The sequence below is a fragment of the Hipposideros armiger genome, unplaced genomic scaffold, assembly GCF_001890085.2.
Source record: "Hipposideros armiger isolate ML-2016 unplaced genomic scaffold, ASM189008v1 scaffold_739, whole genome shotgun sequence".
Lineage (NCBI taxonomy): Eukaryota > Metazoa > Chordata > Mammalia > Chiroptera > Hipposideridae > Hipposideros > Hipposideros armiger.
Window position 1 is genome coordinate 789,927 of NW_017732089.1, and position 13,082 is coordinate 803,008.

Sequence of the window (13,082 nt, forward strand, 5' to 3'; positions counted from 1 at the left end):
GATTTCTGCTGGCTCTGCAGGGAACATGCCATGTGTGTCTCTGGGCCTCAGTTTTCTCATCTATAAAACAAGAGGGGTGCAGTAGATTATCTCTAAAGTCAGTTTAGACCGATGTACAGAATATCTGGGAAAAGGACACTGGGAATGTATTAGTGATATCCGATTGAGATATCTGTAATTCTGAAAGCATTTTCACAGATATGATCTCATTAATCCTCATGACATCACTTTCCCATAGCAGTGGGCTAGGTAGGCATTGTTCTTCTCATTTAATAAGGAGCTGAAACCCAGTGGAGGTGTCCTGCCTGAGGTCCCACTATTGTTTGGGGGCAGAGCTAGAATCAGCAGGTGGGGGACCCAGCCAAGCACAGGTTGGATAAGAACCAGATTGGGGGGAACTGTGTATGAGGGCCCCAGAAAGGGCAGAAAACCTTGGTTAGGAATTACTCTGAGGTTTGGGCTGGAAGGGTAAATTCCCAATAAAGTGGGAGATTAGGGTGTCAGTGGAGAACTTTGGGGAAAAAGGAAGAGTTACCAAGGAGCAGAGTACTTGTCATCTATCAGACGCTTATCTGCCCTCTTTCAAAAAATCCTTACAGCAACCACATGAGATAGGTTCTCTCCATTTTGCAAATAGGAAAACAGGTTCAGAGAGTCTAGGTAAGGGTGTCGGCAAACTGCAGCTCACAGGCCACCTGCGGCTCTTTGGGTACGTTCTGTCTCAAAAGTTTGCCCACCCCTGGAAGAGCCAATCCTGTCCCTTACAATTTAAAAATTATTCGTGAGCCATAAGTCTATTTTTACATAATCACCATTATGTGAATAATATCCTTTAAAATTTTTATAAATGAAACTATGATAGTTTTATTTTCATTTTCATTTTGACTTCAGAGCCTGCGGCTCGCGAGCCGCAGTTTGCTGACCCCTGGCAGCTCTTCTCAAAAGCTTGCCGACCCCTGGTCTAGGTTGTTTGTCCAAGACCACCCAGCTAAAAAGTAGAGGATCCTAAACTGGTACCCAGTGAATCTGACTGCAGAGCCCTTCCTATAGTTGGTCATTTGGGAAAGGCCTGGTGATGGGGGTGAGGAGGGAGGGGGCTGATTGCACCTTGGTGTTTGGTTGGGAGTGGTCAGATGGGTGGGTTGGGAGCGCATGGCGGGCGGACCCAGGGCTCTGGCTTCTGACTGCTCTACAAAGGGTTAAAGAACTTTCGCCCCCTCCTCCCGCCTCCTACCTCCTCCTCCCGTCTCCTCCCCCAAGCTCTTCCTGTCCCGCGCTGTTGCAACACCCATTTGCCACTCTCCCTACCCCTCCCACCTCCTCTTTTCTCCTCTTGCTTTAATTTTGTCGGAGTTCTCCGGACTCAGGCTCAGGTTCGGGCCTTCGGGGTTTGTGGCCTCTGGGACCCGGTCATAATTTCCATCCCAGTCGCAACTCGTAAGTCCCCTACTCAAGGCCCAGGCTCCATTTGGGACCTGCCGACCCGCTCATGCCGGGACTCTGTCGCTGCCACCCGCCTGCCGCCGCCACTGCCGCCACTGCCTGAGCCCTGATGGGGGAGTGAGAGGTCACAGCTGGCCGGACATGGGCCTCCCCACCGTGCCTGGCCTGCTGCTGCCACTGGTGAGACCAGGGACAAGGGCCGAGGGGGCTGGTGGGCAAAGGGCACCCGCGGGCCGCCTCCGCCGGCCGGCACGAATGGGCCTTTGTTGGGAGAAGGCCGTGACCTGACAGAAGCCCAGGTTTCCCTGTTCATCCACGTGCCCTGAATCAGGGGCAAGGGAGAAGTTTGAAAGGCAGGGAGTAAGAGGGAGCCCTGGCCCCTGACAGCCAAGGAAGTTTGCTGGGGGGCTACGGGGTATCAGGAAATGTGGGAGCAGGTGATGGCCGAGGGTGGGGCAGATTTGGTAGGGAAAGGAAAGGAGTGGAAGAAGGAAGTTTAGTCCTCTCAGAGTCCAGAGGATCCAGAGCTCTGTCCCCTGGGTCAGCTGGCTGGCCCCGCGTGTGTTGCGCTGTGGAGAGGTGAGGCTTCCAGTGGGTCCTGACTGAGCAAACTCTTGCTAGAGGGCAGCAGCTGGATGATAGTGAAGTGGGAAAACTGAGTCTGGGAGAGGAGGTGGGTTGGTGGGGTAAGTTTGGGGTGCCATGTGGTGGGGGCTATTTGAGAGTCAAGTGGGAAACAGAGGGGCAGTGCAGCCCGGTGGAGAGCATCCCCAGTGCTCTCCCCAGGCCCAGGCCTCCCACTTGGGGGCATTCTGCAGCCTCTGCTTTTGACTCAGCTTCTAGGCAGGTGGCCTCTGTTGGACCCACCCTCTCCAGGTAGCTAACACCACCGCCACCTGGACAGTGACCCTGTGCCTGCCCTCCAGCTCTCCCCCAAAGCCTTAGACAACAATCCCTTGGTTTCTGCTACAGCTCAGTTTGGGGAAGTTGGTATAAAGTTGCTTTCGTCACTGGAAAATGTCCCTTTCTCTTGCCTCAGCCTTGTGTCAAGGTATCCTTGACCTCCCTCGGGTCCTGGCATCGTCCTTTGCAGATGCCCTGAGCCCTCTCCCCTACCTAGCTGGGTGGATTTCCCAGCCTGTGCTGGACAGTTTCTTCGGAGTCCCTGGCCCACCTGTGGCTCCTCCCACCTTTCCTCTCCTCAGGGTGTTATACTTTCTCTCCCAGAAGTCTCCTCAGACATTGCTCAGACTCCCCTTTTTAAAACCCTTTCTCCCTTAGTTCCCTCTCTTCCTTGCTATACTCCACATTTCTAGACCTTAATTCCTCATGCAACACCTCTTTATCATGTCTCACTATTCTTCTGCTTCTCCCACCTCATCTTTTCTCCCCAGCCCCATCTTTTCCCTTCTCTCAAGGGTGTTCTTCTCCCAACCCCCCACCATCTCCCCTCCCAGTTGCCCTGCCATCTTACTTCTCTCTTTGGGAGTAGATCACCTGGATTGAAATCCTGGCTCCTTCACATACTAGCTGCCTACACTTGAGCAGGTTATATAACCCCTTCATGCCTTACTTTATCTCTAAAATGAACATAACTATCATTACCTCATAGTGTTGGTTTTTTTCCCCTCCTAATGTTGTTTTAAAGATTGAATAGATTGATATATATTAAGTGTTCAATTTATTAAGTGCCTGCTCTGTGCTAGACACAGGTGCTAGGATTACAGCAGTGAGCAAAATCGCTGCCCTCATGGTGTCTACATTCCAGCAGAGCAATAGGGTATAGCAAATAGAAAGCACTCAATAGACATATCTTTTATAGTTAGTGTTAGTACTATTAGTAGTAATTACATGGTGTTTGGAAAACAGAGGGGTATGGTAGCCTGAACAGATAAAGGAAAGTGCCTGGGGCTTATCCAGCCCAGGTTGGGGTAAGACTGTTGAGGGAGCCAGCTCAGCCTGGAGCTGGAGGGGAAACGGGGTATGCAAGGACTGGGTAAGGCTCTCGATGAGCTTTCCAACTGCTCACCATTCAATGGGCAATTCAGAGCACGCAGTGTGTCTGCGTCGGGGATGGTAGTGGGGAAGAATACAGGACAGTGACAAAGCAAACAGGACTTTGCTGCACTCCAAGAGCTTACAGTATAGGAGCCAAGACAGCATCCAGAAAAAAAATGATTTCAGAGAACAGTCTGGAGGAAAATCCCCACAAAAGCATTGTGATGTGGTGCCCTGGAACACCGATGGGAGGCCGAGCCAAGGAGGAAAGCACTGTCAAGCTGCCTTTTGCTTAGCAGGTCTCAACTCCAGTATCTGTGTTCCTGGAGTGCTCCCTGCACAGATCGCAGAGGCTATGGTTGACTGTCTCTGACCCAGCAGAGAACTCATGAGAGCACGAATGGTGTATTTCATCTCTGCCTCCCTGGCAGCCAGGTTGCTCCTTAACTATTTGTTGAATGAATTAATGAACAAAAGATTGGCCAGATGGGATGAGGGAGGGAAAGCCTCATACATAGAAAAGTGGATTTGGGGCTGAGATTGAAGGCACTGACTGGCAGGGTGGCTAGAAAAAGAAGGGAGACTGGTTTGAGGGAGAGTGGAAGAATGAGAGATGGGTTTTGTGTTGGAAATGGTAGTGGTAAGAAGCTGAACACCTTGGCTGGAGTGGAAGGACCATGTGTAGGAACAAGGAGAAATGAGAATGAGAAAATCGGAGAAAGTCAGGGAGGGGATGAAGAGAAGATCTAGAACGTGGTCCCAGGTAGAGGAATTCATTCATTCATTCATTCATTCATTCATTCATTCATTCATTCATAAACGGTTCTCTGAGGGTCCATTGCATTTGGGAGAATGTGTTCAGAATAGCAGTGAGGTACCTCTGCAAGAGCTTATTTAGAAAAGCGGTTACCTGTGGAAATGATGTTGAGGTCAGGCCTTGAGAAGAAGATTCCCACAATTGCAGGTGCAAGTTGAAGCCTGAACACAGATAAGAAAGTCTGCAGGATGAGTTGGAGCAGGAAGGGGGCTGGGCAATTGGCTGGAAGACAGTTGGCAACAGTCCAGGTATGTGGCACGGACATGGAGAAAACGAGATCACAGAGGAAGGACTGACAAGAAAACTGACAGGCTGGATGGCAGCAGGGGATGGGGTGGGGGGTCCTGAGGAAAGAAAGGTGGCAAACGTTCTGACACTGGTGCTGAGAAGTTGGTGGTGTGACATTTGTCTAGGCCAGGCAATTGAATTTAGTTTGGGGCATGTTAAGGGTCCAGGGAATAACCAAGTGAAGTACGTGTCTAACACGCTAGAGCAGAGGTTCTCAAACTCTTATCTGTCTTCGTATCATTCGTAGGTGCTGCTCTTACTAGTGACTCTCAAAGGGAGAGAAACACTTCTCACCATCTCTAGTGAGGGTGTTCGTCTGTGTGTATGGGTGTGGGATGGAGGGGGTGTTACTTGGAGAGCTCTCCCCTGGAGATAAATATATTCCTACTGTGGGTGGGACACTGACTCCCTGCTTCCCTCTTTAGAAATCACTGGCTTCACCTGGAGTGGAAGACAGATCAGCCAATTAGATCAACCCATGAATCCATGTTTATTTTGCTCCCCCAGTTGTGGGTGCTGAGAAGATACCCAGGAAGATAGGGCACTATCTCTGATCAAGACACTCTTTCTGATCTCTTAGAGAGTTGATGGTCTATTGGGGAGATCATATCTCCTCACCCAAGATGATTATATTCAGAGCCAAGAGTAGATATAGTTAATTCATGTTATTAAAGCTCACAGTGGGCTGAGCGTCCAATGAGCTTGGGTGGGGGGAAACGTCATTAATGGGGGAGAAGCTGTCATGAGCTCCCCAAAGATTTTGACATTTAATGAACAAATACAGTTTAATTTAATGGACAAATTCATGCGGGGGAAGGGAACAGCTAAGTGGTCCTGTGAGGTGGCTGGGTCAGAGTTAGACCACAGGGTCGCTTTCCACTCCCTACTCCACGCTGCAACCCAGCACAGGAAGTCACACTTGAAAGCCTCCCCAGGCGGAAGTTGTGGGGGAGTTGGAGGGTGCTGGGCCACCCCCTCAACTGTCTCTCCACAGGCACCCCCAGCTTCCTGCCCTTCCCCTGCTTCAGGTGACGGCAGCAGTCTGGGTGCTCCGAGCTCACCTCCTGTTTTTGCTGTTTTTGCTGCAACATACAGCTGCAAAGGAGGTGTGCTCACCAGAGCCAACCCGTACCAACAAGTGGTGCCTACTGCTGGGAGCCGTGAGAGACCTGGGCAATATAGTGCTGGTTGTCTCGCATCCCTTCTCGTATGCTCCCTTACTCCTGGAAATGGGTCTTCAGGGCTCTGGAGTCTTTTCTGTACTGCCAGTGGGCCTGGGGGAAGGGCTGAGGAGACTCAGGACTGGCCTTATTTCCTAAGGATTGTCTGGGACTTCCAGGGAGGTCCCTAAACCCAACCCAACTGGCCAGAACCAGCCAGGCTGTGGGAATACAGTGAACCCGGGTGGGCGGAGGGCAGCCTTGGTTGGCTTCTTTCATGAATTGGGGAGTGTCAGGGGGCTGGGTGAGAAAACTGGGACCCAGTTTATCCAGAGGGGACTGGTTAAACAAGGAGGAGGAGCCAGGGTGGGGCCTAGTCTGAAGGAAGGATGCTGAGGAGCGGGGAGGAACTGACGGGCCCTCAAGGAGGGGTGGGTAGAGACTAGCTGGGAGGAAGTCAGGGGTCGAGGGAGACTTCCCTTTGGGATGGAATGGAGGAGGGAGCCATTTCCCGAAATAATGTGGGCCCAGTGGGACAAGGGTCCATTGCCTGGCTCTTTTGAGGAGGAGGGGAGGAAAGGGAGCCCTAAAGGGGGCTCTGCGTGGGGATTGGAGGGATGGACTGGCCTGTGGGAGGAAGGGATCCCAACTATTGGCTGGTCCCAGCAGTGTTTATGCTGACTCATGGCCCTTGAAGCGCTGGGGAAGCTGCGAGTTCCCTCTCGCCTCCCCCAGGTCCCCTCCCTCCCTCTGTCCTGAGTCACTGGGCGGAGCTGCTGGGAAAAGATTTCCCTTTCCCGGATCTGACTTAACCCTCAAGGTGCTGTAGAGGGAGGGGACACGTGGCCTGAGAAAGCCTCTCTCCCTCCCTCCTGGGAAGTGTGTTCCTCACAGGCCAGAGGTCCATGAAAAGCTCCCCGCTAGGCTGTTCCAGAACTGGAGCCCCCCAGTTCTTCCCGACTCTGTCTCTGCCAGTTGGCTTTGCTCCCCCCCCTCCCCGATGGAATTCCAAGTGCCCATGACCTTAGGTGCTATGAGCTCTTCTTCGGGGAAAGCTCTTCTTTTCAGGACCGGGAAGTTCTTCCCATAACAACCCCAAACTCTTCCTGTTGCCCTGGAAGCCCCAGTCCTGTTCTTTGGAGAGATGGCACAGTGCCAGAGTGGGCCAGGGAAGACTGCTGCCCTCTGAGTAGGGGGGTGCACCCCTGCGGGGATTGCTGCTGTGTTTGAGTGTGGCTTCCCCTGTTTGTGGCTGAGGCTCAGCCTTCTGGGCTGCTGTAGCATCTCCCAGCGGGTGACACAGGCTGTGACCTGCCTATCTGCCTGCTGAGATGCGGAGCCATTGAGGCTGCAAGGCTGTTGCTGAGTGACTGCAGGCTGCTAGGCCCTTCTGTCTTGGCTGGGGTTTCTGTGATCTGTTGCTCCCCAGTGTTTAGCATACTTTAATGATATCCTCTTATCTTTACATAAAGCAGCTCTTATAGCAGAGAAAAACAAGGCTGAGGGAAAGCCAGCAAAAAGCTGGTCAAAAAGCAAAGAGCAAAGTCTAGGTTGGAGCTCAGCTTTGACTCCTGCCTTTGCTGTCCAGGCACCTCAGCCAGAACTGGGCAAGTGATTCAACTGCTGTGGGCTTGGCCTGAGGCTATAAAACATGTCTTCCAGGATGCCCCAGTGTGCAAAGAGCTTCAGGACTCCTTGGCACACCCTCAGCTCCTGACTCCATGGTCACTTGAGCTAGCTCACCAGCCGCTGGCCAGCTCTAGTTGCATGTAACTTACATGCCTTTGCCCACTCTTGCCCCCATTGAAACTTTGTCACCTGCCTACCCCATCCCTGACCTCAAACTTTCCTTTTTACTCCCCTCCCCATTTGCCCTGGCCAACCTGCGGTATTTGTGTAGATTTAGTGGTGGAAAGGGATGCAGCATGGAATCTGAGGGCGGGATCCTGAGTGAGGTTTTGATACAAATTAATAAAGAAACTTTTCCTTTGGCTTATGGGCTCTCTCCAGGAACGGTGCCCACAGGAACATCACTCATCTCCACTCAAATCCGGTTTTATAAAGAACTTTTTACTGGTATAACATAATACAGGAAAGTACAGATCCCAACTTCATGAATGTTCACAAAGTGAATGCACAAGGAACGCACCACCCCAATATTTAGGGCTGCTTGTTGGCAAGGGCTAAAATTTAGGTAACCTATCAGTTCCCAATAATAGAAAAAAATAGCTTTCCTTGAACATCTGCGCCGTGTCCAACACTATTAGCTGCTATGGGGAAATAAAGATAAACTACAGCCAGACCTGGAGTCTACCAGCCTTGAGTTGGAGGGACACAGAACAATTAGCACACAAGACAAATAGAGAACAATTAAGTATAGATCGCATGGTGCCAACCGTCCAAGCTTAGATCCTCATGAGACCTCCTCTACTGATTCTTCCCCAGGTGCTCCTGGCTCTGTTGGTGGAAATATCCCCCTCCGGGGTTACTGGACTGGTCCCTCACTTCAGGAACCGGGAGAAAAGAGACAGCAAGTGTCCCCAGGGAAAATACAGCCACCCTCAAAACAATTCCATTTGCTGTACGAAGTGTCACAAAGGTAGGAGGGAGTGGTAACAGTGATCTCCTCAGTTATGGGGCCCTGCTACTTCTTTTGCTTTTTCCAAGTGTTCTAGAATGTGGGGTCCCTGTCTCCAAGTCTCCTAACTTAGCTGCTTCGCCTAGGCTGGGATTTTCTCCCTTCTTTTCTGTCGTAGAGATTTCGGAGAGGTGGCCCAGGCTGTTCTGCCTAGCATGGAGCTCCTTGCTTGAGCTCTTGGCTGCAGCCTGACCCAGACACCCCTATCACAGGGACCTACCTGTACAATGACTGTCCCGGCCCAGGGCTGGACACGGACTGCAGGAAGTGTGAAAATGGCACCTTTACTGCTGTTGAGAACTACTTCCGTCAATGCTTCAGCTGCCGGAAGTGCCGAAAAGGTGAGTCTCAGGAGAGAGCAAGGGCTTTAAATGGGAGACGTCAAGTGGGCTTCGAGATGGGTGTGCGTGTCTGGCCACCCGTGAGGGTATGCCAATCTGTGCTGTTGGGTGTGGGCAGGAAAGCATGTGCATATGTGATAGGGTGCATGGGTGTGAGCGCGTGTCACAGAGGTTCGTACTCCCATCTCTTCCCTTCACCAGAAATGGGCCAGGAGGAGCTTTCTCCTTGCACAGTGGACCAGGACACTGTGTGTGGCTGTAAGAAGAACCAGTACCAGAAACATTGGAATGGCGATCTTTTCCGGTGCCTGAACTGCAGTCTCTGCCTCAATGGCACGAGGCAAATCCCATGTGAGCATGGCTTTCCCGACCCCAGCCCCCTCCTCACTGCAGGGGCAGGCCCTGTCTCAGGATGAGGGTCTCCACCTTTCTGCACCCCTGCCCCATGAGGGAGCACTTCCTATTCTTCCTGCTGCTGCAGTCTGTGGGAGGACCTTCACTCTGGCCATCTATCCCAGCCCCTCCTGGCTCTCCTTCCTGTGCTCAGGGTGCAGGGCGGTCCTCCTTAAGTTGTGCTGCCTCTCTCCCCACAGGCAAGGAAAAACAGAACACCGTATGTGCCTGCCACAAGGGGTTCTTCCTAAGAGACAACGAATGTGTGTCCTGTGATAAGTGAGTATCTCTGTAAGCTACTGAGCACTGGGTCAGGGAGCATAGGGTGTGATGGGGTGGCTGTGGTGAGAGTCACCAACGTCGGCCGGGTGGGTCAGTTGGGTTAGAGTGCGTGCTCTGAACAACAAGGTTGACGGTTCGATTCCTGCATGGGCCAGTGAGCTGCGCCTTCTGCAACTAGATTGAAGGACAACGACTTGACTTGGAGCTGATGGGTCCTGGAAAAAACACAGTTACCATATTAAAAAATAAAAAAAAGATATTTAAAAAAAAAACAGAAGTCTGGGGATAGAGGCTTATAATCCAGGGACTTGTAGTTCTTCTAACTTAACATTTATGTTATTATTATTTTTACATTGAGATTCTTAGGTGACAAGGTCTACTATTGATTCTAGAACACACACTTTTACATCTCTGAAATCAGATTGCATCTTATAATTGATGCTGTATCATGGTTTAATCAGCAGGTGTGTGTGTGTGTGTGTGTGTGTGTGTGTGTGTGTGTGTGTGTGTGTGGTATGCAAATAATGGTGCCTCATTATTGATGGCATCTTAGGTTTGATGAAACCTAAGTCCCTTTGACCAAGCCTCCTCACTCCTGGCTCCACAGAGGCTGTTCTTGCATTCTCACTTGCAAGGAAGAAACTCTGTGGGCTCTAAAGTTGAACTGACCTGGGTTTAAAAATCTGCTTAGCCACTTACTGGCTGTGCAACTTTGGGGCAGTGACTTAATGTTTCTGAGCCTTAGTTTTCTTACCTTTAAGGATAACGACATCCACTTGGAAGTTGTAAGAATCACAAAAAATAGCTACAAAGTGTCTGACAAGAAACTACAGGTGTATTTCCTTTTTCCTACTAAGTTTTGTTTCTTCTCCTTGAAAGGGATTTTACGCTCACCCCTTTTAATTCTCATCATGAGTTTATGAGGTGGGTAAAAGTGCCTCTTCCTGCATTCAGGTTCCTGCTGATAACTCACCTTCTCAAGTTCCTCTAAGGCAGCGGTTCTCAACCTTTCACAGGGGTCACCTAAGACCATCGGAAAACACATATTTTTGATGGTCTTAGGAACCGAGACACCGCTCCTCTATCTGTCTCCAGGCCCACATGCAGATACGCCCACATACGAGTACCCGGCGACCCCTGTGAAAGGGTCGTTTGACCCCCAAAGGGGTCGCAACCCACAGGTTGAGAACCGCTGCTCTAAGGTCTCCCATGTAGTTCTCATCACTCCACACTACCCAGTGACAGCTTCCAACATGGAAAGATGTGCTGTCTGGTGTCCCCCAGCAACATGCATTTTAAAATTTTTCACATGCATGCTTGACCCCTCTCTCAAAGTCACGTATTGTCAGTAGCAGTGTCATCTTGAGAAAAAGCTTTTTAACTTCTCTTTGCCACAAGATTCTCATCAGTAGAACAATGATTAAATAGCAATTCAATGATGGCTACTATTTATCGAGCACTTAAGTGTATGTCAGGCATAATTCTCTCACTTAATCCTCAGTCCTGACAGGTGGGCAGGATCCCTGTTTTCCTGATGAAGAAACTGAGGCATACAGGTTAAATGACTTGCTTGGTGTCACACTGCTAGCGAATGACTGGGCTGGAATTTATACCCTGACCCTGACTGCTTTTAAGTCTTCCTACACAGCCTCTTCAAGATCAATTCCAGGTCTAAATTAAATGATTCTGTGATTAACTTATTTTTCATTCCTTTGCATCAATTCCCAAGATAGGTTTAATCTCCATTATATATCAAGAGATAGCTAAAATATTTGTAAAGCAAAGAATTTCCAACGATGTGGTGGGGTTTTTTTCACCCTTTTTTTGAACCTGTATTCCTCCTATGAGAGGGTCCCTATTCACTGGTGCTATCTCTCCTTTTAGCTGTAAGCCAAACACGGAGTGCGTGAAGTTTTGCCAAACCCCATCTGAAATCTGGAGCCCTGATAAGGACTCTCAGGACACAGGTGAGGAGAAATTACCCAGTGCCCTTGCTCACCTGCCCTCTCCTGTATTTTACTGATTCTTCCCCAGGTGCTCCTGGCTCTGTTGGTGGAAATATCCCCCTCCGGGGTTACTGGACTGGTCCCTCACTTCAGGAACCGGGAGAAAAGAGACAGCAAGTGTCCCCAGGGAAAATACAGCCACCCTCAAAACAATTCCATTTGCTGTACGAAGTGTCACAAAGGTAGGAGGGAGTGGTAACAGTGATCTCCTCAGTTATGGGGCCCTGCTACTTCTTTTGCTTTTTCCAAGTGTTCTAGAATCTGGGGTCCCTGTCTCCAAGTCTCCTAACTTAGCTGCTTCGCCTAGGCTGGGATTTTCTCCCTTCTTTTCTGTCGTAGAGATTTCGGAGAGGTGGCCCAGGCTGTTCTGCCTAGCATGGAGCTCCTTGCTTGAGCTCTTGGCTGCAGCCTGACCCAGACACCCCTATCACAGGGACCTACCTGTACAATGACTGTCCCGGCCCAGGGCTGGACACGGACTGCAGGAAGTGTGAAAATGGCACCTTTACTGCTGTTGAGAACTACTTCCGTCAATGCTTCAGCTGCCGGAAGTGCCGAAAAGGTGAGTCTCAGGAGAGAGCAAGGGCTTTAAATGGGAGACGTCAAGTGGGCTTCGAGATGGGTGTGTGTGTCTGGCCACCCGTGAGGGTATGCCAATCTGTGCTGTTGGGTGTGGGCAGGAAAGCATGTGCATATGTGATAGGGTGCATGGGTGTGAGCGCGTGTCACAGAGGTTCGTACTCCCATCTCTTCCCTTCACCAGAAATGGGCCAGGAGGAGCTTTCTCCTTGCACAGTGGACCAGGACACTGTGTGTGGCTGTAAGAAGAACCAGTACCAGAAACATTGGAATGGCGATCTTTTCCGGTGCCTGAACTGCAGTCTCTGCCTCAATGGCACGAGGCAAATCCCATGTGAGCATGGCTTTCCCGACCCCAGCCCCCTCCTCACTGCAGGGGCAGGCCCTGTCTCAGGATGAGGGTCTCCACCTTTCTGCACCCCTGCCCCATGAGGCAGCACTTCCTATTCTTCCTGCTGCTGCAGTCTGTGGGAGGACCTTCACTCTGGCCATCTATCCCAGCCCCTCCTGGCTCTCCTTCCTGTGCTCAGGGTGCAGGGCGGTCCTCCTTAAGTTGTGCTGCCTCTCTCCCCACAGGCAAGGAAAAACAGAACACCGTATGTGCCTGCCACAAGGGGTTCTTCCTAAGAGACAACGAATGTGTGTCCTGTGATAAGTGAGTATCTCTGTAAGCTACTGAGCACTGGGTCAGGGAGCATAGGGTGTGATGGGGTGGCTGTGGTGAGAGTCACCAACGTCGGCCGGGTGGGTCAGTTGGGTTAGAGTGCGTGCTCTGAACAACAAGGTTGACGGTTCGATTCCTGCATGGGCCAGTGAGCTGCGCCTTCTGCAACTAGATTGAAGGACAACGACTTGACTTGGAGCTGATGGGTCCTGGAAAAAACACAGTTACCATATTAAAAAATAAAAAAAAGATATTAAAAAAAAAAACAGAAGTCTGGGGATAGAGGCTTATAATCCAGGGACTTGTAGTTCTTCTAACTTAACATTTATGTTATTATTATTTTTACATTGAGATTCTTAGGTGACAAGGTCTACTATTGATTCTAGAACACACACTTTTACATCTCTGAAATCAGATTGCATCTTATAATTGATGCTGTATCATGGTTTAATCAGCAGGTGTGTGTGTGTGTG

The 13,082-nt window shown here is 50.5% G+C and overlaps 1 protein-coding gene across 1 annotated transcript in view; it reads left to right on the top strand.

The window, feature by feature from the left end:
- The first annotated feature begins 1,283 nt into the window (after positions 1-1,283).
- TNFRSF1A (TNF receptor superfamily member 1A) overlaps positions 1,284-13,082 on the top strand; it is a 14,322-nt gene continuing 2,523 nt past the window's right edge. The window contains exons 1-10 of the mRNA XM_019627667.1: positions 1,284-1,623; positions 8,152-8,305; positions 8,557-8,685; positions 8,887-9,036; positions 9,279-9,357; positions 11,245-11,327; positions 11,384-11,548; positions 11,800-11,928; positions 12,130-12,279; positions 12,522-12,600. Coding sequence (XP_019483212.1) covers positions 1,585-1,623; positions 8,152-8,305; positions 8,557-8,685; positions 8,887-9,036; positions 9,279-9,357; positions 11,245-11,327; positions 11,384-11,548; positions 11,800-11,928; positions 12,130-12,279; positions 12,522-12,600 — 1,157 coding nt within the window. The 5' untranslated portion in view covers positions 1,284-1,584. The remainder of the gene's footprint in view (positions 1,624-8,151; positions 8,306-8,556; positions 8,686-8,886; positions 9,037-9,278; positions 9,358-11,244; positions 11,328-11,383; positions 11,549-11,799; positions 11,929-12,129; positions 12,280-12,521; positions 12,601-13,082) is intronic.